This window comes from Terrapene carolina, unplaced genomic scaffold, assembly GCF_002925995.2.
Source record: "Terrapene carolina triunguis isolate 2854851 unplaced genomic scaffold, T_m_triunguis-2.0 Scaffold211, whole genome shotgun sequence".
NCBI lineage: Eukaryota > Metazoa > Chordata > Testudines > Emydidae > Terrapene > Terrapene triunguis.
Genome location: NW_020664562.1, coordinates 39,669,274 through 39,696,606, shown reverse-complemented (window position 1 = coordinate 39,696,606; position 27,333 = coordinate 39,669,274). Strand labels below are relative to the sequence as shown.

Below are 27,333 nucleotides of genomic sequence, written 5' to 3'. Positions count from 1 at the left end.
CAGTCACATAGGTTCTCTGAAAGATCAGGTAGAACAACCTGTGGGTAACTATGTTCATTCCCTGATGCCTGTGCTATTTGTGGTTTTTAGACCTCCAGGCCTGGATAGGAGGGGATCTCTGACCAATTGTTCTCTCTTCACTGACCATATGAACCAGTATATTCACCTTTTGGTTTTCTTTCCTAAATCTCACTCTTCCTTGTGTGAAGAAAAGCTTCACACACTTGACGTAATGAGAACATGGTCATTCTATCCAGACAGAACAAGATCCTTCAAGAATACATGCAGGCTATTTATGACCTTTGCTGCCAGAGTCTAGAGGCAACCTATATCCACATAGAGGTTATGCGAGTGGGTCTTCGACTATGTAAGAAAATGCTAGGAGTTATCCAGAAAAGATTCCCCCAAGCCATGTTAGAACTCAGTGCATTTATGCTCAGGCAGCCTCCTGTTTGGGGAATATTCCTCTACCTGAGATATGTAGAGCGGCTATGTGGAGCTTGAGCCACACATTTACCATTCACTGTTCCCTCATATAGGTTTCCAGATCAGATGCCAATTTTGGGAGGGCTGTCCTGCAGTCACTATTCAAGTAGGACTTCCTCTTACCCATGTTCAAGCAAATAGCTGCTTGTTAGTCATCGAGAGTGGAATCTGTGCGGCCAATCACTGAAAGAAGATGGAAAGGTAACTTACCTACAATAACTGTGGTTCTTCGAGGACAGACTCCATAACCCTTCCCCCCACCACTATGGAGTCTATTCCTACGAGATTCTGCACTGAAGAAAGAACTGAGGGGTGATTGGGCCTGTTGACCCTTTATGCCCTCAGGTAGAGTGGGCCTGAGGGCACCAAGGGCACTGGTGCAGTCCCAATAGATACCATTGGCCAAAGAGAATCTGATCTTGTGCACATGGTGCACATGCGGACTAAGGGTCGAATCTATGAACAACACATCTTGAAGAACCACAATTACTGTAAAGTAAGTAACCGTTCTCTTGCTGTAGTTTCCCTTTGGCTTCAAGATATTCCCATCACCTTTTACTCCTGGTTCCATAAATATGGATGTTTAAAATTGCAGAAGTCTGAAAATTTCCTGTTTAACATGGAGCACTGCTGTTTGCATATCCTGGCATGTACACTGGACCTTTCAAACACACATGAGAGCTATTAAATAGTATTTCACTTCCTGATTTGTATAGTGTTCCGAGATTAATGGAGCATGCATTGTCAAAATACACAATGATTAAAATGTGTCGTTTCTGGCACTTTTTTGCCAAAATAAATAAATAAATAAAGCAGCCTGTATTTTGTAGCAAATAAATATCTTACTTTAAAGAACCTTTTACCTGATATATTTTTGAGCTTCTTTTTTTTTTTTTTTAACTTTTCAATTTTTTTAAAGTGCTGAGCTTACCCATAATGCCAATAGGAGCTGCAGATGCTTACTAGTTCTGAAAATCAGGCTCTAAATATATAGTATTTTCGTTGTTTGCAGTGTTGTTGTAGCCGTGTTGGTTCCGTGTTGATATGAGAGGGATGAGGTAATACCTTTTATTGGACCGACTTCTATTGGTGAAAGAGACAAACTTTTGAGCTACACAGAGCTCTTCTTCAGTATTTTTGTTCACACATAGGGTGACATGTTTCCCTTACAGTGTGATTCTAGTAAAATGCAGATTGTTTTGAAGAAAATAGTGCAGACCAAAAATATATGTGTATAGTCACATATGTTCCTTTATAAATATAAGAGAGCACAATCAGAAAATAAATGCATTGCTGCAGTATACTGCCTTCGGATGGCCGGCCCTCAGAAGTTTAAAGCTCTGACTAAAAGCAAGTTGACATTCTCCTTTGGTAGATGTTCTCCTTCAGTAGATGTGGTTTTTGTTTTGGTATCCATAGATCATGGCTTCTGTCCTTGGGACCCCCAAGATAACCATGATATCTTTGTACATTGATGGAATCATTACAGATTGCTATTCAGTTGTTGGATGGCTAGACTAGGATAGTGCACAAGACCAAGACAGGACATAAGACACCTATATAGCATGCATATTATATGTAAGCAGCTTTTTAAATATTAACTATAATAGTGCCACTAAGAATCTGTGGAAGCAGAAAAAGAACTGTCAGAAAAGAACTGCAATGCTGTACCCAAACAAAAAGTGAGAACTCAGTTTTTCTCCGACAAATCCCTAACTGTAACTTAAATGTTTTTTGATAATTGTACATGTATGTTCAAAACAGTATAATATAATACCCTATGCATATAAGGCCTGATCCAAAGTCCATTGAAGACGATGGAAGACTACGATAGAGTTCAATATACTTTGGACCAAGCCCAGAAACAATAGGAGGAAGGATTACTGTTTGTTTAGAACTGTAAGTTAAGATCAGTCTCTTACTTTCTTTCTTAGTGCTGTTTTAAAATCTTGACTGTGCAATCAGCATCCATTGGTTCAAGTTGTTTGCATCTACTTGACAAGTCTGATTAAAATCATCTGGCTAAGACTATGTAAGAAAAATAAGACTTTGGCAGGTCAAATGCATTTTTTAAATCTAGAAATGTTCTTTATCAGAATAAGTGTAGCAATGAGAACAGTTTTCTTTTTATTACAGTATATAAATTGTGACTATATAGCCCACTTAAATTTCTAACATGTGCAAGGACACCAGTTTAATGGGGAACCAACTGCTTTCTCAAATAATGAATGTAAGTGATTCAGGCTAATAGTTTTTGACATTTCCTGAATCTAAGCCTTCAAGAAAGAGGGTGACATCAGTAGTGTTTTTAAGTATCTGGAGATTTGTATGTACTAAATAATATTGGGGAAGGTTGGTAACTGAGTGGGCTAGCTGGTTTTAAAAGGAGCTGTGAATGCTACCATTAGATTGATCACACACACAAAAACTACATAACAGGAATTAAATACGGGGTCTTACAATGGAAATTGTTAGGCAAACTAAGCTACAGGTAACACTACCATCCATCTATAACAAGGATTATCCAAATTAGAAAGTACTTCACACTACAGGCACTGTGGAATAACCTGTAAAGAAACTGAGTATTCAAAGTTTCTAATGAAGTATTTATTTAAAATCGTGATAATGGAAGTGTTTTATACAGGTTTATCTCCAATCCTTACATCAGCTCTCCAGATACGAAGTGTGTTTATCCATGTATTTGTACAATGCCCAGGGCACTGAGGCCTAATCCTGATTAGGATTGTGAGTGCTCGTACTGTGCTATTGCATGGTAACAGGAAAAATTGTATTCAGAACTCTGAGTTTCAACTCCCTGCCCATACTGCATATCTTGTGCTGTGTATCTGCTGTACACCTCCCTAGTATTTGCTCCTCTGTGTCTGAGTAGAGTTGGGTGGGAAACAGTTTTCCCATCCCATGAGAATTTTGGTATTTTGAAAAAATTCTCTGTCCTAACTCAGGACCAAAAAAAAAAAAAAAATCAAAATCTTGAAATTTTTCATGAAATAAACATCTCAAAATAGCAGCAGCAGTAACATCATCATCTTCAGATCAGGTCAATCGTTTGATTTTGACCTTTTAAAAATGATTAATCTGAACATCTCAACTAACCTTCCCTGCAAATAGTTTCGGTTCATTTTCTGGATTTTTTTTTTTTTTTTTTTTTTTTAAAGTTCCATGAAAAATTCCCAGCCAGCTCTAAAAGTGAACCTGTTGCTGTGTACTGCAGACTCACAAGTCTCTGCTGACTCTCCCTCACATGTGCCATGTGCTGAGTCTGCTATTTCAAGTAGAACTGATAGAAATGTGAAGGACTGTACTCTTCTCAAATCTTGCATACCTTTTCTTGGTTCTACTGCCCCAATGCACCAGTTTGCATCTGATGTTAATCAAAACTCATTGCTGATACCCATGACCAACTTCAGATTAGAATATGTTTGTCAGCATCACCCCAGGAGCTTCAGCAAGATGAAAAGCCCCAGCACCAGCACTTTAACATGATATTTCATTTTTTTTTTTTTTTGCATCAGGGATATTTATATCAGCTGTAATCCATTTGTGATAACTGCCCCCTCCCCCCCGCCTCGCCAGTTTTGCTCTGGATAAATGGTGTATATTTATCAGAGAACAGAGTTCAATAATGATGCTGTGCTTCAATAAGAGCAGAGTAGTTGTAAATACAAGTCTACATCATTAAAACAAGCAGTAGTGGGACTAAAATGGAGGAAGCTTCTGAACGTTTTCTTTATCACAGGATTAGCCTTTGGACATTTGATTTCCCCCCCCCCCCTTTGTTCAGGTTACACCACGTGCGCCAATAAAGTATCACACAAAGATACTTTTCTCTTGTCATGTAGCCTTGCGATGAGTGATGTATATATGCAGCATCTAAAAATGTTTTTAAAAACATGAACACACTTTATATGCTACCAGCACCAGCTGTTTCCTACTTATATGCAGTCAGGAAGGGACTGCAAAGCAGGGTCTGCACTTTGCTACCTTACAGCCTTGTGCTACAAAGCCTGGAGAAAGACTGTTTGTTCATAATATATTGGGCTGTTAAAGGGACTCTGAAACTATAACATGTTTGTAGGCCTCATCTACTCAAGAGATGGGTATCTGATACCCTCAGACCTGAGATCACTACACATGATTATCGGCTGCATTGTTGCAGCCAGTGATTCTTTGTGTTTCAGTGTTTGAAGAGGACAAGGAAAGAAGAAAAGTTTTATATATACACTATAAAATGGCACATCTTTTTTGATGATGAGGCCAGTTGTCAGAACTGTGGCCTAAGAAATACTGCAGTGGGGTATTGGGGGTGAAGGGAAACGATGCAAAAAGAAAGCACTAGCAAAATAAGAAAATGCTCTTTGTAATGCTTTTTCTGTGGGGACATCTACTGCTGGCAATAAGAGTGTATCACTGACTGAAACCTTCCCTGAACTACATCTGCCACTGCCAACCATGGCCGGCTCTGGCTTTTTTGCCGCCCCAGGCAAAAAAGCCTCCCGCCGCCCCCTCCCTCTCCCCTCCCCACGGCAGGAGAGGGCGGCGAGCCCCGCCGGGGCTCCGCTTTCCCCGGGGGCCAGAGGCTGCGCCGGGGGGAGGGCGGCGAGCCCCACCGGGGCTCCGCTCTCCCCGGCGGCCAGAGGCTGCGCCGGGGGGAGGGCGGCGTGCCGCCCCCCTCCAGGTGCCGCCCCAAGCACCAGCTTGGTGGGCTGGTGCCTGGAGCTGGCCCTGCTGCCAACAGTTTCCAACCTCAGTAATAAACTAGTATTTACCATTGTTCATTTCTTCTGGATTTCATTTCTTGCAGATCTAACCACTCTATTCACCACAAGGCATCAAGTTCCTGCCTAATGTTGAGCATCTATGCCAAACCCTTAAAAATACTCATAACTCTGAAAAGTCTGGTTTTAAATTTGTCATAAAAAGTAAATGATATTAATGCACCAGTTCAGGTAGAGTTCATATATTGCTGATGCCAATGTATAAAAATGATAGAAACCTAGTAAGAAGTACTACTCTGAAGTGGTGAGCAAAATATTTTTAACCAAAATGTAGATGATAGCAGATGAATGGGTGTAATAATTTTCTTATAATCTGTAGCACAGCCTTACTTGTCTTCACATCAACTAAATCATGGAATGCTGTGTCTTTTGAATATGGTGGTACTCAATTATCTGCTGCGTGATGTGGATGAGTAACTATCAATTTTAAGAAACTTTTGCAATGGATGAGAATTAATGCAGAAAATTTTGTTTCTACAGGATGCTATAGTTATCCATGAAGTTTATGAAGAAGGGGCAGCAGCTAGAGATGGTCGACTCTGGGCTGGTGATCAGATTCTTGAGGTAAATTAATTATGAAGCCTATTTAAATAGCTTTGTATTTAATCCAAAATTGCTTTCTTCAGAGGACCACTCTAACCATTTAGTAGATTCTGATACTTGTAATGAAGACACCAGTTACACTAAGTTCATGAAGCTTTTTTTTTTTTTTTTTTTTTTTTAAAATAAAATTAAATTTTTTTTATTTTTTTTTTTTTTTTTTTTTACCAATAAGAAAATCCCAGGAAATATTTCACAAACTGCTATAAATTACCAATTACAGTTTGAGAATAGATTTCATTTTATCAGACAAGATAGTTTTTGAATTACATCAATGTCATGTACAAATGTACAATAGTTAAGAATCATCCATCTGTTTAATCTTTTATTTAGAAGCCTGCTTTATAGTGTAACCTTTAGTACCTTTGTTATGCTTTTATGTTCTGCAATATATATGTAGAGCATATCATTGCAATTCTGGTCAGCATTAGTACAACATCTTCAACAGATTAATAATTGTAAGTGTGTATGTTTCATCAATAATCAACATAATTATAAAGGTGTACCGTTTTTACTACCCTTTTTATAAGCTTGATATTTTATCTGGACCCCAGAGCCTTTTAAAGCATTATACTGAGAAAAATAGTGTGTTTATGGTTTATTTTTTAATGTATTGTCTAACTGCTTGTCTGTAACTATACATGGGCATAAAAGCTGAGCTTTGCAGGATATTGTGCAAATAAGTGGGTGATTGCAGAGTCATTCCAAACTATTCATGCAGGCTGATCTATGGAGCTTAGTCTGTGGTGTAAAACCTTTTAGGCTTGTATTTTGCTTATATAATTAGAATAATTTGATTGACTAGTTCTATATGCACATGGTCACCAGAACAATTTTATTTGTACCTTAATGTAACAAAAAGACTGGCACCATAATTGTTAGAGACAATTGGAAATTCAAATATATGGAAATCTAGAGAGGAGAGGGTTAAGAGAGGGATGTTGTTGACTGCAAATTAGACTTGAGACAGGCTCTGGTGGTTCTACTACAGCTGTTTTTAGTGTCTCGCTGTCAGATCAGGACAAATTCCCAGCACACCCATTTTGCTGTAGTGCATGGGGTTAGAAAAATAGTGAGGGGCACTTGGGGAGTTGTTTTTACAACTCTTGCACAGAAAATATTTTTTTAATGTTAATGGCTATATTTATTTTCGTTTTATAAACAACTGTGTCTGAACAACATATGATTATTAACCATGTGATAAAAATGGAGAAGGTTAATAAATTCTTCACTGACCATGCAGGAAGGTGCAAATGTGTGTATGCCATAATGTTTGTATGAATTGTAACCTTTAAAACTGCCCTAATGAGGCAAATGTACAACATGTGTAGACATATATGTGTAAAGAAAAATATAGGGATGTATAGCATATTCATAAATGTATGCATCCTATTTAGAATTAATGAACTTAGTGTATTTTATGATTAATATATGACTATGGTATGATTAAGAGTACAAAGAACTGACCTTTTCCCTGCATAGTAACTTATAAAAATATACACTATTGTATTTGTCAGTATTACATTCTACAATTACTGTATTATACTTTTATACAATTACTGTTTCATCTTCCCTATTAAACTTTTAAATTTTGACACACTAGAATTTTTTTAATATATGACAAATAAATGAATGCACAGAGCAGATAATCTGAAGATGGCTTAAAGTAAGCTTGAAGGATTAGATTTTTATCTGTAAATGTCAATTTCACCATACACACACAAACCAAGGAAAGAATATTTCCATTGATGGTAATCGAAATTTACAGATGGGCAAAGTAACAAAAATGCTGCTTGAGAATTTATTAGAGTTTGATTTAAGGATATTTACTTTGTATAATTTGACATGTGAAGTTGACAATTTGTGTATTAACATGTATAAAGCTTTAACACTTTGAATCTCAGCATCTACTGTCATTAAATAATTATTTTCTCTCTCTCACTCACCCCCACCCCCATATTTTCCTGCATCTGTGAAAATTTAAATGGATAAAAATTGGGGAGGGGGGGGATGCTTTAAAACTCATAATTTTGTACAACTGTGAAAATTTAAATTGATAATTTAAAATAAGTTTAAAAATAAACATTGGTATCGATTGACATTATGCAAAAATAAAAATTGAATTCTGCAAAGCCTACTTTAAAGGATATTGATACAGATACTACGTTTGGCTAGATCTGGAATCAGAATTCCAAGTTTCAGTACTTTTTGAATACTTCTAAATTTGCTCAGACCCATTGCACCATTCAAACTCAATCTGAATTTACTAACCTATAATACTTTCAGATTAGGTCGAGAAGCTTAACTGAGAGCTTCTGTAGTGGTCTTGTGTGCCATCTATTGGAACAAAGCACAATAATCATCTAATAGCTACCTCTTTAAAGCTAAAATATTGTCACTTCCTAACTTTTCTGTAAGTTTACATTTGAAGATAGTGAATCTACTAATGAGAATTAGAGAAAATAATGCTCTCTTACCACAGATGAGAAGATCTGGTTTCCAGCCAGCACTTAATTTTTTCCTTTTTTTTTCTGTTCTTCAGCATTGTGATATTGAGGGGAGGGGGAATCTAAGCATTCATACCAGCAAAGAAAAAGCAACAGAAATGTATAATGTGCAGAGGAGAAAGATAACACTTTCACCTCTGATACTGGGAGCGGAAGTAGCTTTATGATTGTAAATGAATTGAGTTTGGTCGTTTCTCCCCATTGTTCAGTAGACAAGAGTGAACACTACAAAGCCACCAGTTGACAGCTTTCTGATCAGGAGAGGCCAGGACAGAGTTACCATAAAAAGTGCATCTCACTTCAAGTTGAGGTGACCCAGTATAAGGCATCGTAGGAAAGCTCACAGTGCAATGTGTAAAGCTTGGCACTGTAGCAGCATTGGTCATCAGAAAATGGTGCTCAGCACCTCAGAAGTTCAGGCCACTAAGTTGTAGAGCCTCGGCACTCTCAAGTTTGAAAATTTTGGTCTGAAGTTATGGTAGGTGGTGGGTTTTTGTCTATGGATATCTGCAAGTGTGAGTTTTCCCACAGTGGCCTATACCCGTCACCTCCACTCAAGATGAGAGGTGACAAACTAAAATGTCGATTCGATTCTCCTTTGCTTTTCACTAGCTGGCTTCTTTATTCACCTCTATTGATAAAGGCAGTGGGGAGATAGCTGCAAATACCGAATCACTGAATACCACATATCTTGCAGTCAGTTTTAGTCAATAGGAATTTTGCCTGCGTAAGGATTGCGGGATCAAGCCTCAAGTTAGAACCTACTGAAAAGGTTTTAGATAACATTGGGAATTATTATACAGTACTCTTTATGATGTTATTGCACCCATATTTTCCAAGAAAGGAATGCCCTGGTTTGCTGTGCAGTACTTTAAAAACAGCGTTGTCATAACTGAAATACACAAGGTCAATAATCAACCATGTCAAATTGGTAAACCATAGGGTAATATAAGAATGGCTAATATACAGTAGATAGGTGGATGGTATTGTGGTTAAGGCATTAGATTGGGACCCAGGCAGTCTGGGTCCAGTTCCTGCCTCTGCCACAGATTTCCTGTGTGACTGGGCAAGCCGATTTCTTGCTCTGTGCCTCACTTTCCCTCTCTGTAAAATGGAGTAAGAATACTTCCCCGCCACACAGTGCTGTTACAGGGATAAATACATTAATGTTTGTGAGGGGCTCAGATAGTGTGGGGGTGTAAAGCTCATTAATAACTGTGTGACGGGTTGGATCACAGAACCCCCCTTGGAAGCTGCCAACTGATGTGCCAAGACTACTTCTGCCCCTGCTTTCCTGCCCTGTCAGCTTAGGACTTCAGTGCCCTGCCTGGTTTGAGCCAGACCCGCTAGCCTGCTGCAAACCCAGAGCCAGGTCTGAACCACGTCCCCTAACAGCTGCAGGCTTAACTGAAAGCAACTTACAGAAGTGTTCCTGTCTTTAACACTCAGATGCCCAACTCCCAATGGGGTCTAAACCCAAATAAATCCGTTTTACCCTGTATAATGCTTATACAAGGTAAACTAAATTGTTCGCCCTCTATAACACTGATAGAGAAATATGCACAGCTGTTTGCCCACCCAGGTATTAACACATACTCTGAGTTAATTAATAAGTAAAAAGTATTTTTATTAAATACAGAAAGTAGGATTTAAGTGGTTCCAAGTAGTAACAGACCGAACAAAGTAAGTCACCAAGCAAAATAAAATAAAACACACAAATCTATGTCTAATCAAACTGAATACAGATATTCTCACCCTTAGAGATGCCTCAGCAAGTTTTTTCCTCAGACTGGACTCCTTCCAGGCCTGGCCACAATTCTTTCCCCTGGTACAGCTCTTGTTCCAGCTCAGGTGGTAGCTAGGGGATTCTTCATAATGGCTCTCACCTTTGTTCTGTTCCACCCATTTATATATCTTTTGCGTAAGGTGGAAATCCTTTGTCCCTCTCTGGGTTCCCACCCCCTCCTTCTCAATGGAAAGACACCAGGTTAAAGATGGATTCCAGTTCAGGTGACATGATCACTTGTCACTTCAAGACTTCATTCCTCCCAGCCTGACTTACAGGAAGGCTTGCCTGCAAACAGAGACATCCACAGTCAGTTGTCCTGGTTGATGGAAGCCATCAAGATTCCAAACCACCATTAATGGCCCACACTTTGCATATTTACAATAGGCCCTCAGAGTTATATTTCATATTTCTAGTTTCAGATACAAGAGTGATACATTTATACAAATAGAATGATCACATTCAGTAGATTATAGCTCTGTAATAATACCTTACAAAAGACCTGTTGCATGAAGCATATTCCAGTTACATTATATTCACTCATTAGCATATATTTATAAAATCATATAGAGTGCAACGTCACAAACTGTAATTAGGAAAAATAACAGTTTGATGGTTATTCCAGGTTAATGGCATTGATTTGAGGAATGCTAGTCATGAAGAAGCTATCACAGCCTTGAGACAGACACCTCAAAAGGTGCAACTGGTTGTTTATAGAGATGAAGCTCATTATAAAGATGAAGAGAATTTGGAGATTTTCTATGTAGATCTACAAAAGAAAACAGGCAGAGGACTAGGTCTAAGCATTGTTGGAAAACGGTAAGAACTTCTGTGTTTTACCACAACTGCGTTTCAAGTGAGAATTTATTTTGCCATACGAACAATTGTAGCCGTTACATAGAATGTGAAATACAGAAAGAGTGGCTCCAGCCACAAAAGTCGGGATCTGAACTTCTCCGTGGGGGTTTTCAGATTTGGGGTTTTGATTTAGACTCCTCTAGAAATAACAGTGGCATGTATGTAATATAATAACACTATTCCCACAGCTATTTGTTGTTTCCCTTAGCATTTGGCATTTTGTAGCATAACATAATATTACTAAGAATATCAGTTTGTGAAGGGTGTGGTCTAGTGACCAAACATAGGACTGAGAGTTAAGCGCTCTTGTGTTTTATTCCCAACTCTGCTTGTGTCTGTGACGGCTGGCAAGTCCTAGCCTACCTGGATTAGCTTTTCTAGCTTTAAAATGTGGATAGTACTACTACCCACTGCCTGGAACTGTTTTGAGGATTAGTTAGAGAGCTCTACAATCATTAACTATAAAATACTAATAACACAATGTGGAGTCAGAAAGGGTACAGTCAATAATAGCTGCTTAAAAAGTAAAAGTGGCTTTTTACTAATGTATTTTTAAAGCATTTCTTTTAAAGTTGTTTATACTAAAGCTGTGGTATATTAATTTATATTTTATTGCTAGAGAAAACTTATAGCACAAGCAAAGTCATTGATCAGTCTCTGTGTGTAAAACTCACAGCAACTGCTGTTTCTTATTGCCAAAAAAAAAAAATCATCATGTAATTATCCAAATGGCTTGTGGTCAGTAAGGATTCTATGGCAGTTTTCATAAGAGATGTTTAATGCTGGTGTTGTGAGCAGATTCTCATATGGGTTATTTAATTCTACTTCCTGAAACCTGATATGGTATTCTCCAGCCCTCCTCACACTGCCTTCATGCTAGACTGTTGTGTAGTATTGCTACGTGCTCCTATGGCGCGGTTGCGTTTCCCTCCAGAGCTAGCTGAATTTCTGTGGTAGATTAAATTATCCCTGTGTATAATTAATATTATTATATACCATTTTGTTTGTGAAGCACTTAGGTTCCTTCAGGATAAAAGATAATGTATACATTAAGTGGAAGTTAGTATTCACCTGTCTTTGGCCCTTTACTTCCTCCACACCAAGCTGAAGTAGCTGAACTAAGTACCAGGAAGTTCTTCAGGGACTGAGGAAGGAATTCTCCCTTGTTCTGTGGCTGGTGGATCCACTGGTCTTGTCCCCTTCGTGTTTTAACCCACCTCTACCCTGCTCTTGCAAGCCTCACAGTCTAGGTACTTGGGACGTCCCACAGAGCTGGGCTCTGTGCTGCCCAGGGTGCACAAATTCATGTGCAAGCTACAAAAATCTCTGTGCTGTGCTCTTCTCTGTGACTTGGGGCACTCCAAGGCTGCAGAAAAGAGATAGCATTTGGCCCTGTGTGGAAAAGGAAATCTATAGTGAAGCCACTTCTTACCAAGCGTATCAAGAGATAGTCCAACTCTATCCTTAGCAGATTGTGCCTTGGTGTCTGGGCAGTATTTTTATATTACAGTAGCATATGCTTTTCTTATCTGAACAGATTGTACACACCAGAACTAATAGCACAAGGGGAAAGGGAAATAGTGCATGGTTTCCTATTTTAATGAGTTTAAAATCTGTAGCTTATAATCACCTCAGAAGGTTAGGTGTAATCTAAAATTAGTTTTTCTCAGCTCCCAAGTTTCTTTTAATGTCTCATAAATGTATGTAATCTGAATTGCACTCACAGAGACTAGTGGATTGTGTAATTAGCCATATGCTTCTTGTATTATCAGAAATGGAAGTGGAGTGTTTGTTTCTGACATTGTTAAAGGAGGAGCTGCAGACCTGGATGGGAGATTAATACAAGGAGATCAGATCTTGTCTGTTAATGGGGAGGATATGAGGAATGCCTCACAAGAGGTTGTTGCCACTATCCTCAAGGTGAGTACATAATACATTCTTAGATATGAAACTGCAGTTACTGAGTGTATACAAGGTAATTATCTTGGGGTGCTATTTACACATAGCCTGGACAACCTGAAACCGATTATCGAGACAGATAGGAATTTGATAGGGAAATTACATTGGGAGATTCATTTAGTTTTAGCTCTTCATATATATTTATGTAGTACATCGTGGCAAAATGAAGATACAGATATCACTTTAGGCATTTATTTGAGAATGTAACCATTTATTTCAAGCAATGGGAAAATGTTATGAAAGCTGAGAGTCATAAAATTGTGGAACTGAATTGGAATGAGATGCTTTTGGCTTTGCTTGCACTAACCTAGCAGCCATAGAATTGCAGTGTAAATGTGTTCAAGCCCAGGCTTTCCTCACATGTTGGTGCTGTTGCCCTGAAGTACTGGGGGACAAATCCTGGCCAGACATACATCCAGGGCATGGAGAAGCCTGCTCAAGGAGACTCTGCCCCCTCCTTTGCTACACATGCACAACACTCTCCATGGGACTGTGGGAAAGGACATTGTGGATGGGCCAAGGAAAGAATGCCTGTGTTAGTGTAGGAGGGGACAGAAGACTGTGGATGCTATTTCTGGCTATAGGGAATATTATTGTAGCCTGCTACCTCTGCCATCTACCTGAAATTATGTTGGGAGGAGAGGACTCTGTCCTCCAGATTCCATGTGCAAAGTTCTTTTATTCAGGCTTTGCATGAGGGCAAGGATTTGGCCCATCTAGGAATCAGCAAGCAAGGGTATGAGAACGTGTTATTAAAGTGAATCTGCGTATGTCAAATTCAGATTCATTCTGCTTTACAGTATTTTTCCCGCTGATGTATTGTTTTCCGTTGGACAGGTAGGGTGGGATTTGCTGCTGGTTTGTAATGGGTGGCTGAGCATCTAGCGCCTGATCCAAAGGCCATTAAGTCAATGGAAAGACTTCTATTGAAATCAATAGATTTTCTATGAAGTCCCTAGAATCTGGGATGGATGCCTTTTACATTGTTCAGATAAAACAAATGGAATAAAAAAATAGGTTTTAGGTTTCAATTTTCAATGGTTTCTTCAACATTATGGCCTGAAAATATATGTGAGTAAGTCTAGGAAAGCAGAAATATTGTAACCCTGTTTAACTACCGTGTATTATATTTTATTATATTCCAAGTGTGCTCAAGGGCTAGTGCACCTAGAGATTGGAAGACTGAGAGCTGGTTCTTGGTTATCATCACAGAAAACATCCCAAAGCAGTCAGGTTAGTGACAATTGTATCAATAGACAATAAAGTCGTTGTGGTCTTCATGGAACGTAGATGAGGGTCTGTCTGGAGCAGCTGACAGAATCTGGGACGTGGATTACTGTTTTAAAATTATCATTATACAATACTGTTCTTTTTTCAGTAGTTTTAAGTAAATCTCATTAATCTACAAGATGTTTAAATTAGGTGTCCTACACTTAAATATTGGGCAAGTAAAAAGAGGAATGGGCCAGTGCTTTCATTTTCAGCATGTCTCTGGTTTGAGCATACCACAGACATTTAATCACTTTTCCGTCTAATAAGCCTGTCCTCCCCCCAAAATTGGAATGCTGCGTTCCTGTAGCTATTTTTGTAAACCCAAAATAACTTAATGACACTAAAGTGTATCTTTGCCTAGCTTATAATAGCAGAGCGGTGTGCAAAATATTGCACTCAAAGAACACACAGAACAATTTTCTACTTTACTTATTTTTTTTCCAAAATAAAGGAAAATGCTTCCTTTTTCCACCAGTGCAATTTTTTAGCACTTGCACTGTGAACAGTGTTGCCATCAAAACTGAAATCTGTGTGCAACAGTGGAGAGTGGAATTATGGGATGCTAGCTCACCTGAATCATACTGTTTTGACCAGGAAAACTTAAGGTCATAATAGAGATTCCTTCTGGGAACTCTGGCTCACTCACCAAAGTATTTACATTGCGCAAATCAGATTTCTCCCTTGGGGCACCCAGGAAATGCTTTGAGACCACATTATCGCGGTTGAAGATGCAGCATACTGCCTCCTCCTCTGTACACAGCCAGCTGTATGGGCAAGTACATAGTGGTATGAAGCCCAGCCTCACCCCACTCTTTCTCAGGCAACTAGCACCCACACATGTGCTGGGAGAGAACAAAGGCTCTGCTTCCTAGCAGGATCTTGATCATCTCCTGAAAAAAGGAGAGAGCTCTTTGCAGCCTTCTCCTCTCTTTGTGGAGCCTCACAGGAGTTGCCCAAAATCTGGTCCATGGAAAATAAGCCAGCACTGCCTGTCTATGCTTCATTGTTAAAGAGTGTAGCTGAAAAAGAGGAAAAAATACTGAGACTGAGCGTGGATGAGGGTCAGTCAGCAAGAAAGCAAGCGTTGGTTGTGGGCAATCTTGGAGTGGATGCGAAAGGGTAGATACACCTACAGAACAAAAAAAGGTAGTGGAATAGGTGCAGATTCAGAAGGAAATATGGAACACCTAAACTGCAAGGTTTCACATGTAAAAGTTAAAGTTTAAGACTCCACTTCAGATAGTGTAGGTAATGGTATGACAGCTTCTGCTGTTCCTCCTGGTAGAATTAGAAATCTGGATGGATGTATCTCCAAAGTCAGTAACAGAGAAGATGACTTGAAAATTTTACTTGTTCAATAACCACTCAGGAGCCTATGTTCCATTTTCAAAAATGACATTTAGGAGTCTTGAGTCTTACTGAAAGTTAATGGGACTTAAGCTCCTAAGTGCTAGGTCACTTTGAAAGTGAGATTTATGCTCTTATGAAAAAATTTACCCTGAGTTCCTGAAAACCTCTGTTCTCGACAAAGGAAGAAGGGTTGAAGTTCTCTGCCAGGCTTTGAGCCAAAGTTAATACGTAGAATTATGATGGCGGCAAAGCACAGCAGGAACTCCTCCAGGAATAGAACCCAGCATACTCTAAGCACTATACAACACACCCCAGGTGACTGCTACTAACATGTTATCCGAGACCTTGGGAACCTCATTTAACTTCTGTGTTTCAGTTCACGCAAATGAGGATCGTACTTACCTGACGGGGTGTATGTAAAACTCAGATGTTCCTCAGATGAAAAGTGCTGTATCATTGTGTAACCACACAGACCAAAATTTTCAAATGTTTGTGTCTTAGGCATTTTCAGAGGTGCTCCAATACTTGCAAATCCCACTGAACTCAATAGAAGCTGCAAGTCCTCAACACCTTTGAAAATCTGGTCCTTTTTTTGGTTTGTTTTTTTGGGGGGGTTTTTTGAGTGCCTAAGTGTATGGATTTACGAGTTTTTGATGGCCATGTTTTGGTCGGTATTACTATTATTGACACTGAAAGTGTCTGTCCTATAGAATATGCATTAGTTGGGGGAAGTAGGGTGAAAATTGATTTGAGTTCTGATAATTGCATGATGTGTGGATTCTTGAAATCCAGGGCTAAATGTTCAAAGTGGCCTTAACATTTGTACTTTTTTTCCATGTGCAATTCTAAGTACCTCAAAGCTTGGATTTTGCAAGCAGGTCAATTGCAAATACTGAGGTATGTGAACTAAGAAATGACTTTTGAAAACCTGGCTTCCACTCAGTTTTCCACATAGATCCACCAAAGTTTAAGTATTCTATGTTAACTTATATCAGTTGAAGCTGTAACTTTGTAAGCGCTCTGTGGATCAACATTTTTAAAATGTTCTACATTAGCCCAATAGTCCAAACATTTAAATTTGGTGATTGGGCAAACAGTTCTTAAGTTACTGTAAATTGTGGTACTATAAAGAAAAGATTTTCAGGTGTTATTGTAGCTTTATAAAACTGCACAGCAATGAATGTAATTCCATAGGTAAATACAGATTTTGTGACAATCCATTTATCACTCTTTTTTGTTTCCATTTAATGGTACACATCCCCTTCTCACTACATAAGCACATGTGCCTTGTTTGTACTGCATATCTAAGATTTGCCTCACTCTGAACTATTCAACAGAAACTTGTCTGGCCTACATGCATTTATTTCTGAGCTTTATTCCGGACTAGTCCATGAAGCTCTCCAGAGAGCAGAGAGCTTGTGCTAATGAGTTCTCCATACACTCTAAGGAACACTAATCCTGATTCCCCAGAAATTTTATTAGCACTTTGTGGCTTGAAAATCTATTTGACTAGAAATGTTTCTTCGGCGCAAAGCATGCATGGCTGCAGCTTGGCCGCTGGGATTCAAGTAGGGATGGATGAAAAGCTGTGGAAAATATCCAGACGGATTGGAACCCCTCTGTTCCTAGATTTGGATAGAAATGAATAGTACATTAAATGGCTTGTCACTCACCTAGTTCTAGTTATCCAAACAACAAGTTTGCCCTTTGTCCCACTTACTTTTCTATCTCATTCTGTCCTTTTCTATACCCAGGGATTGGACCTGTACTCAAAATAAAAGTATCCATTTAGGATCCTCTGCTTCTCTCTACCATCACCAAACTCAACTTTAATCCTATTGGCCCATCCCACTTGCTGTTCCTTTCTGCTTTCACTGTCTAATTCTTTAATATAACACACACACACACACACGTCTCTCAGGTAGTAGGGATGTCCCATGGATTAGAGAGTTACTCATTAAAGCCAGTAGCAGGAATGATATGAGTTTGAAGAAGCATAGAAAATACAGTCTCCCTCGCTGGATACAAATCCAGGTCTTGGGGTGGATTTATCCTAGCCTTAGCTAATGTGACAAAGTTCCTCCTCTGCCTTGGTGGGTCCTGCACTTATTGGCAGATTTGCTCGCCTCAGAGATTCACAGCAGCCCTCAGTTTGGCCTGCCTGCCTTAATTGGTTCCAGCAAGTTCCTGGTTGTTCTGGAACCGCCCCTGTTACCTTACCCAGGGAAAAGGGACCTGCTTAATCTGAGGCTAATCTATCTGCCTTCTATCACTCTCCTGTAGCCATCTGGCCCGACCCTGTCACACTAACAAATCCCTCACCAGGTTGTCCAAGGGAAGAGACACTTTGATTGATGAGGTTTAAGAGTTTAGATGGGCCCAAAAAATAACTCCTCACCCATCTGAAAGCATATACGATTCCTGCCCCAAACCACTTGTGCACAGGGCCAGACTGAGAATTTTGGGGAAGTTCAGCAAGACCATTCGTGGGATACAATCCAAACATCATTGACTCCTATCATGAAAAAAGTGTCTGTGGGAAGAGAGGAGGTTTTGGTCCTCACCACCTCACAGTGGCCTGCTGCAGAAGTTAGAGCCCTGCAGCTGTTCCCTACATCCCTAATTCAGACTATATATATTTGCATTTTCAAGGCTGTCTTTGCAAGGCACGGGGCTAGAAACTTTTTGTTCAACATGGAAGCTGAGCACTCTGTGTAGTCCCCAAACACGAGCCCCATAATCCATCCCTTCTACAGAAAATCCTCTGGCAGAATCCCGAGGCAGGGAAATTCCATGAAAATCCACAGATTTTTTCCCCAAATTCCTTCAGTGGAGTGGGAGCAAAGTGTAACATGCTCCATTACAGAGGTAGTCACGTCTGGCGACCAGAATTCATGGATCTTCTGTGATTTCTGAATCTCGGGGATCTGCAGAAGGGCACAGGGTCCAGAAGCCTCTGCAGTGGCTATAGCAAGAGTGGCCAAACCGCGGCTTGTGAGCCGCATGCAGCTCTTTTACAATTAAAGTGCGGCTCGCGGAGCCCCCCACACCTCTTCTCCCCCCATTCTCCACCTACCAGACTTGGGTTGAGAGGAGCTCAGGGCTTCTGTTTCAGCAGGAGCGGGGCTGAAGCCCCAAGCCTGACAGGTGCCTCCCGCAGGGCAGAAGCCATGAATCCCAGCAGACACACCCTGTGGAGCTGAAGCCCTGCGCCCCAGCAGGTGCACCTGGCTTTTGAACTTCTGAAGATTATTTTATGCAGCTCAGAGGGTCAGTAAGTGTGGCCACCCCTGAGCTATAGCCTTCTATAGCTCCCTGGCAGAATGACTGTGTTGCTTTTCCTACCTGCAGCAGCCATTGTCACACTCTTTAAAGGGGGATTCACCAGCACAAAAGAGGCTCGGTATTAAAACTGATGTCCCCTCTGGCTGTACTAACGCACCTGTAGAATTCCCATAGGCTGCCAATGGAAAATGCACCATCCCTCTCATCCATCCTTACACGCAGTCCCAGAGACAAATGGAACTGTGCCATGGAGGTGTCTGATCCCCACTTCCATGGGGCCAGGAGCAGATCAGCACCTGGGTGGTCCCCACCGTAGGTGTATCTAAGGCTAGGTCTACACTACCCGCCTGAATCGGCGGGTAGAAATCGACCTCTCGGGGATCGAATTATCGCGTCTCGTCGGGACGCGACAATCGATCCCCGAATCGACGCTCTTACTCCACCAGCGGAGGTGGGAGTAAGCGCCGTCGACGGGAAGCCGCGGAGGTCGATTTTGCCACCGTCCTTACAGCAGGGTAAGTCCGCTGCGATACGTCGAATTCAGCTACGCTATTCACGTAGCTGAATTTGCGTATCTTAAATCGACCCCCCCCTGTAGTGAAGACGTAGCCTTAGAAGTGTAATCTGGCCCTTTATGACTAAGACCAGTATTGTGTGTCTGACAGGGATGATAGACCACTTTGGAGAGGAATGTGGAGTAGATGCCTGAGTTTCCAGCGCAGAAGCCCTGTGGATGCAGGAACTAACCAGTCTGAAAACCATTGAACCTATCTCTAGTTTCACTTCTTTGGCACAGATGGGCCCTCACTTCCAGAAGAATAAACCTGGGGATAGTGCATTTGGTTTGCCCCACAATTACTGGTTTTATCTTTATTTTCAGGTGAACCAACACAGCATGCACAGTCACTTTCATCCTGCACTGGCTCCAGTCATCACTACCTTACAGAACTTTGTCAGCACCAAGAGGCTGTCGGTAGATGCATCTCCGAGAAATTCAGGTACAAACTAGAGAGAGATGCCAAAATCACTGTGTGTATTATTCCTCAGAGACACGAACCTCTGTTATGCTGGTTTAAAAATAAAGTCCTATATTAGCTGAATCTGGTTTCCTTATCCATCTCCCACAAGATTTATTCTGACATTCCAAACCCCCTGAGCAGCTTCCAGCAAATGCCATTATTTTTAAGTAAATTTCCAGAGAAATGTTTCCTTCTTCTCTAAATATAGACTTCCCACTCCCCTCCCCAGTTTCCCTTACCTGAGGCCCAGAATCGGCAAGATTCTTTCCTATGTTAATAACACTTACTTCTATCCCTGAGAGGGCCTGAAATATTGCCATTTCTTTGCCATGCCTTCCATAATTCACTTCCAGCTTTGCAACTCATTAGCAGTGTGCCCATCCCAAACTCAGGCTGAGAGAACCTTTATACCCCCATAGTACCATTCTGTACTGTATTTGTGTGCAATATAATATAGATATCATCTGTAGAGAAAATTACTTCTATCTATTAATCAAAATCATTAACTCTTGAAAGAGACTGATAACATTAATCTTCAGAAACATATCTGATATATTTTAATTAAAGCCAACACAGTTACTGAGACATCCTTTCTAGAGACTTACCCGTCAAAACCCTGGATCTGAATACTCAAACGTTGAGGTCATTTAGCTCCAGTTTCATATTTTTTGCTTCTAGACCATCTCCAATTCTGTCATATAATTTTAGTGCTTTTTAGCTGGCACTGTAGCTAATTGTGTGCCACGAGGAATCTGTGCCAGCCAGACTGATTAACTGGATGTCTATTATTTACTAATACAGCACAAATTAGAAAAGGAAATCAATAGAACTTTAACAGGCACAAACCAGACATATACAGTACCCTTTGTGGTGGGGACACTGTGATTTATGAATAATAAGCTGATCTTTAATTGAGTGCAACACACAATAGGTCTATATTCCCTAGGCCAACAAAACACTGCTATTCAATAGATTATGTGAGCAACTGCTGCGTACAGTGGATGTCACAATGGCATCTATCAAACAGAGTGATTGTATCCATGTTTATCACTTAGTGAAACAGAAATCCTGTCCTTGTCACATGATCAGCGCCCGAAAGGGCTCTGCTTTGCTCAGTGATAACTTTGGCTAGTCAGCCAGAGATCATTGTCACCTGACAGTGTTATCTCTTAATTATATTATCTCTTAATTACAGAAGCTAATTGTTTGTTTCCTTTTTAGTAGGAGCAGATATGGACCTGAGGACTGTGGAGATAATGAGGGTCAGTGAGTTATTTTCTGAAAGGTGTTGTTTCCAACGATAGCTGTTAATTTTTCACTACTTTTTGGCATGCAAAACTGCATTATTATTTAATTAGTGTTGGCACTTTATGGTTTTAATTATAGCTAGATATATGAGGTGTTGTTACTGAATTAAATATGTCCAACCTGCCTGGGTATCTCAGGTTCTTTTACAGGCTTGGGGCCCTGTCCTGCAAACACTTGCTACCAGGCATAGTTCTCTGTACAATGTGGCTGCTTATAGTAAGTGTATAGTAAGCCCCATAGTAATGTGTAAAGGACTAGGCTGTCGCCTAACAGAACTGTTGTCTTGAATCACTGAGTGCAGATGGGGAATATATATAGACACACACACAGCTATACATTGTTACACTGTGAATTGTTTTGATACGTTTCTTCATTTTAGGGACCAAATGATGCCCTTGGTATCAGTATAGCAGGAGGGAAGGGAAGCCCATTAGGAGATGTTCCAATCTTTATCGCCATGATTCAAGCCAGTGGAGTAGCAGCACGTACCCAAAGGCTCAAAGTAAGTGGAAGGGGGAATATATATCACCTCCTCTAGTATTCACTATTTTATCTTGTGCTCGTTTAGAAAAGGAGCTCTCAAACATTTGTAAGTGTGGATCACTCCTGGATAGGCACCTTGTCTCCTAGACCCTCTCCCCTCCCATTCATGGTCAGAGATGGCCTGTGCCTGCTGCTGCTGAGTGCAGTACATCCCTGTGACAATTACATTGATTGTCTATGTGAAAATGTAACATTCTGGAAGTATTTAAATGTATTTGCAACAGTCTCTTAATGCAGTCCAGTAGCTGGGAACAGAGGGGAGAGTCAGCACTACATGACCAGTCAGCTCTCTGCAAGGATCAGAGGCAGTTGCTTCACAGGTCATAGGTGGTCCATGGACAACTGGGGCACCCCTTAGATCTTATACAAAACAAAAACTCTGGCAACACGTAACTGATTTTAAATTGAAACTGACTTTTTCAGGTGCCAAAACAAAAAAAATTACACTTTAAATTCGAAAGACTGTTGCTATTATGTTTCAGTTTTTGATGAACTACTGTGTTGAACATCCCACAATTATTGGGTAGACTTTCAGGATAACTATCATTATTAAAATTATTGCAGTCTATAAGTACTTACGTGAGGAACAAAAATGAGGGAATGGGCTCTTCAATCTAGCAAACAAAAATATAACAAGATCCAATAGCTGGAAGTTGAAGCTAGACTAATTCAGACTGGAAATAAGATGTAAATTTTTAATAGTGAAGCGTAACTAACCATTGGAACAACTTATCAAAGTTGTGGTGGATTCTCCATCACTTGCAATTCTTAAATCAAGACTGATTTAAGATATACACTAGTTGAAATAACTATTTCAGGGAAATCCTACATTATTGCTATACAGGAGGTCCGACTAGATGATCTATTCCTGGGGGAATTCTGCGCTCAATATTTTAAAATTCTGCAAAGTTCTGCATATTTTATTTGTCAAAATAACACAATATCATCATGCCAGTTTCAATTATTTTGGTAATTTTTTTCAAAATACCTGTCCGCAAGTATATCTATATTAATATAGACCAAAAAAAAGATTCAGGAAATATATTTTTTTTTTTGACAAATAGATTCCTTACTATGCAACTTAATACAGAACTTTGAGTAATTTGTTTAAACTACACTACAGAAACGTATTTACTGCACCCCTTAGAAGCAGTATAAAGGCTTGGGGAAGTCAGGGGTAGTGGAGGAGCTGAGGGAGAGGGAAAGAGCCCAGGAATGAACCTGGAGGGTTGTTGGGTGTGGGTGGGAGAAGTAGGAAACAGGTTTTTGGGGGGGAGATTGTTAGGGAGTTGGGGAGCCTCCCCCATGCAGACGCTGACTGACACTCTAGCCTCTCCCATTCATTCAGTCAGGCACATCTGCCACTGCACTCCCCGTCCCTGTGTGCCCCTGCACCCTTTTACCCCCTTGTCCCCAAGTGGCTCTGCAGCCCTCTATCCTCCACATTCTCATGTGGCCCTGCAGCGCCCCCCCCCCCATTCAGCCCCTGGCTCAATGCTGTCACCCCACTAGCTCCTGTGCCCCCACCCAGTCTCTCCCCCCTCACTAGCTCTTCTGAACATCAGTCTGTGAGCCGCCCCACTCTCTGTTCCCCCCCTACACACACACACACACACACACACACACACACACACACACACACACACACACACACACACACGCGCATATCCTGTGCCTCCTAAACTGGCTCCATGGGCAGGGTGGTGTGATGAACACAGCCGGCTGCTGTGGCAGCGGCCTCTGGTGTGTGAAAGGCAGAACGGCAGCACTTCTGGGGAGGGAATATATTTTATGCACAGGAAAAAAAAAATTCTGCACATATGCAGTGGTGCAGAATTCCCCGAGGAGTAATGATCACAGTGACATGTCTACACTGCAGTTAAATACCTGTGGCTGGCCCATGTCCACTTGGGTTAAGGGGCTGTTTAATTGCAGTGTTGACATTTGGGCTCAGGCTGGAACCTGGGCTCCAGGACCCTCCCCACTTGTGGGGTCCCAGAGCCCAGGCTCCAGCCCAAGCCTAAACATCTACACTGAAATTGAACAGTCTCTTAGCCTGAGACCTGCAAGCCCAAGTCAGCTGACACAGACCAGCTGTGGGTTTTAAATTGCAGTGTAGATATATCCAAGGACCCCTTCTGGCCTTAGAAGCTATGAATCATAATCTATGGAAATTACGTACTTGAAAGAAGAATATACATAATATGCACAGGAAAGCCATGGCTCTGATCCTACAATGAGATCCACTAGAATAGACCTGTGCTTAATGGAACTCTGCAAGGGTGCTAAGGCCTGGTATATCAGCAGCATACGTTTTTATTAGACTCAAAAGCTTATATATTTACTCATTTATGAATTAATATGGCTAGCGTCTGCTTTCTTATATTACAGTTAAAACACACACCTACACCCCTCTCCTTATCCATGTATGTGGACATACATGTGGCCTTTCCACATGGAATGAAAATGGTTGGTTGCTAATGTCATTCTCCTTACTTGCAAATGTCATCAATAGACTATGACCTCTCTTTGTTTATCTGGGCTGTTATTTTTTAAGAAATGTGCATTATCCTTACTCTGAAGAATGCTGAAAGATCAGTGGAAATACAGAATCCTCACAAAAGACATACTGTATATGAGACGCATGAGTCTGCAGTGCCAATTTCATAAGGAATTTTAAGCATCCTTAAATTTAATTTTCCTTAATGCTAGTAATTTTCCATTACTGTTGTACTTTTAGGTTGGAGATCGGATTGTCAGTATTAATGGGCAACCTTTGGACGGGCTGTCTCATGCTGATGCTGTTAATCTACTAAAGAATGCTTATGGGAGCATTATCCTGCAGGTATGGCGATAAATTGAACATGCAGCTGCATGAGGGTAGATAAGTGGTGTTCAAAAAAGACTAAGCATCACTGGCACACGACATCACAGCGCAGTGGGGTGCTTCTTGATGTGAATTATACAGGATGAAAGCAATAAATTATTATTTTCATTCAAAAATTCTTTATTGCCACCCATACAGACTGTGAGTATGATTATATAAAAGCATAACGGGGAACAAAATGACTTGTTGCTACACATGATAAAGCAACAAAGCTTTTAGCTTCCAACACTTTTTTTAAAAGTAAGTTAGCTACAAACATGGAATGACTCCTTTTCTTGTGCTGCTAGACTGGGACTGAGCTGTCCAAAGTGTTAATTTCTTTGTTCGTGGAAGTGAAAAAAACCGAAAACTCTAGTTGGGTTTGGTATAAATTATTACATCTCAATTCAATATATTAGTGTGTAGGACTGATTATCAACCAAATTACAGTACTTAGGTACACCGCTGATAAATGTGGCAATTAAGGGTAAAAAAATACTATTGAAGAATGTGTAGTTTTTATTTTTGATTACAGCAGCCCTCTTCTGTTTCTCCAATATACACAACTTGAACCTGCTAAGAGGAAAATACTGGATACAAAAATCTCGTATATAAAAGCTGAGGGTTTTTTCTCTCACATTCACAACTGCTAGATAGCTTAGAATTTGCTTAATTTCTCTCACATTTTGTATTTTTATTCTCAATACAATGCAGTCCTTTTCCACAAATAAAAAAAATTCCTTTTGGGAAGCTAAGAAGTTATTTTTGATAATACAATTAGACAGGTAAACAAAGTATTCAGGTATATTAGTGGTGGCTGTAAATATGATGAACAGGAAATGATTATATTAATGCTAAGTATTGGTACTTTTCATTACTTTTTTATTAAAACAATATAAGTGGAATAGTTCTATCAGGCTGATATCGTGACTGACATGTCATTAAGTAATTGTATTTATTATCAAGTTAGACCACCTCATGGCAAACTGCACTGAAAGGTCAGATAATTGTGTTCACTGGGGTGGAAAGGCTTATTATCGGGATGCCCTGGGAAGGGTGTTAAAGGAGTTTGCAAATGGAAGATTAGGTTCTCGGGGGAACAATCGTCCCTTCCGGCTGTTTTGATACTTCAGTTTAAATTAATCTGCTTTCTGCAGGTGTAGTAATGAGATAAGAAGCTTTTTACAAGGTTGTTGAACTCTGATACATTCTTACTGCCACAGATTTGTGAATATAGATTTATTTTGCCATTGGGTTTTATTTAACAAGGAAATACGACAACTTTCCCCCCTACTGGAATATTGGAATACATTTATTTACAACAGCTTCTACCTTCTGAACTATGTGCAATTCTGCTGTTGTCCTGACCACCCCAAAAGGGGTGAATTATGAGCCTGAAACCTAGAACATGAAACTCACATTAAAATTGTGGCATTCTGGTTTTTGCTTGAGGATTTTACTAAGAATCACTGTTTGATGGGTTAGGACAGGGGTTCTCAACCTTTTTTTTTTTTTTTTTTTTCCTGAGCCCCCTTACTCCCCCACCACCGTACTATTAACAACTCCAGGGTCCAGTGGGGATCCTCGCAGCTCTGGGCTTCAGCTGCCCAGCAAAGGGGGCTTGGGGTTTTAGCCCTGCAGGGTTCCAGGCTTCAGCTACTGGGGGGAGGGGAGGTCTTGGGCATAGATGTACTTTGATTTCTATTGGGGGTGGAGAGGCAGGGCCTAGTGGGGTATGGGCCAGCTCTGCATGGCAGGGCCCTGGGAGGGAGTGCCACCTCCACCCCCTGACTCACCTCAGCAAGCCACCAAGCCAGTCTGGGTTGTGGGAGGAGGGCGCAACCAAAAATTATAAGTCAAAGCAGGGTGGGGAGGGTCAGCTCAAAAAGTCTGAAAACCTCTCGAAGTGCAGGCAAGGGGTAGCTAGGAGCTGTGTGCAGGCAGTTGGGAGGGGCTCAGGGTGTAGGCAAGGGATAGCTAGGGGCTGTGTTCTGGGAGGGGACACCCCTCCCGCAGTGTCTGCTCCCTGAGGGCTCTACCACCCCTGGAGCCAGCTCCACCTGTCCGGGCGGCTCTTATCGGCTGCACAAGCAGTGAAAGGGGGCTGGATGCTGAGGAGCAGCTGCATCCCCCAGGCACCAGCCAGGAGCACTGCCAGCTTTTTTGCCGCCCTAGGCAGCGGAAGGTTCCACCCCTGAAATACCGCCCCCGACAGAGGCGGCGGAAGGTCCCGCCCCCAAAATACCGACGACGATCGGGGGGGCCGAAGATCCGGCCGCCGCGGTCGCCGCCCCCCAAATGTTCGCGCCCTAGGCGACCGCCTCGGTTGCCTAATGGGTTGCGCTGGCCCTGGGACCAGCAGCAGCAGGAGATGGGGGAACACCACAGCTGCCTGTTCCATGGCATCAGCCAGAGCAGCAGCTGCCCTGCACTGCCTGGCTCCAGCTACCTGCCTCTGACCTGGCCAGGGGGCTGAGAAGCAGGTTTGCTGTCTCCTGGAGTCATCTGAATCATGGTTGTAGAGTGCTCACCCATGGGAAGTGAAAAGCGAAAGCTGTTCACTAATGCGTGGCCTTTACTAGCCAATGTAGAAAGGCATTTCTGAGCTCCACATTTTTACATGGCTCCTTTACATGGCCCACAGAGAGTAAAATATGTTGCAGGAATACAGACAGTGTCTAGAAGAGAAGGGGAAATA

General features: G+C 41.0%; 1 protein-coding gene across 1 annotated transcript in view; it reads left to right on the top strand.

The window, feature by feature from the left end:
• Positions 1–27,333, top strand: part of LOC112115930 (inaD-like protein) — a 206,818-nt gene that overhangs the window by 172,231 nt on the left and 7,254 nt on the right. The window contains exons 36-43 of the mRNA XM_024213156.2: positions 5,763–5,846; positions 10,801–10,994; positions 12,806–12,953; positions 14,139–14,225; positions 19,780–19,897; positions 21,140–21,180; positions 21,606–21,728; positions 24,510–24,614. Of these exons, the coding sequence (XP_024068924.2) occupies positions 5,763–5,846; positions 10,801–10,994; positions 12,806–12,953; positions 14,139–14,225; positions 19,780–19,897; positions 21,140–21,180; positions 21,606–21,728; positions 24,510–24,614 (900 nt within the window). The remainder of the gene's footprint in view (positions 1–5,762; positions 5,847–10,800; positions 10,995–12,805; positions 12,954–14,138; positions 14,226–19,779; positions 19,898–21,139; positions 21,181–21,605; positions 21,729–24,509; positions 24,615–27,333) is intronic.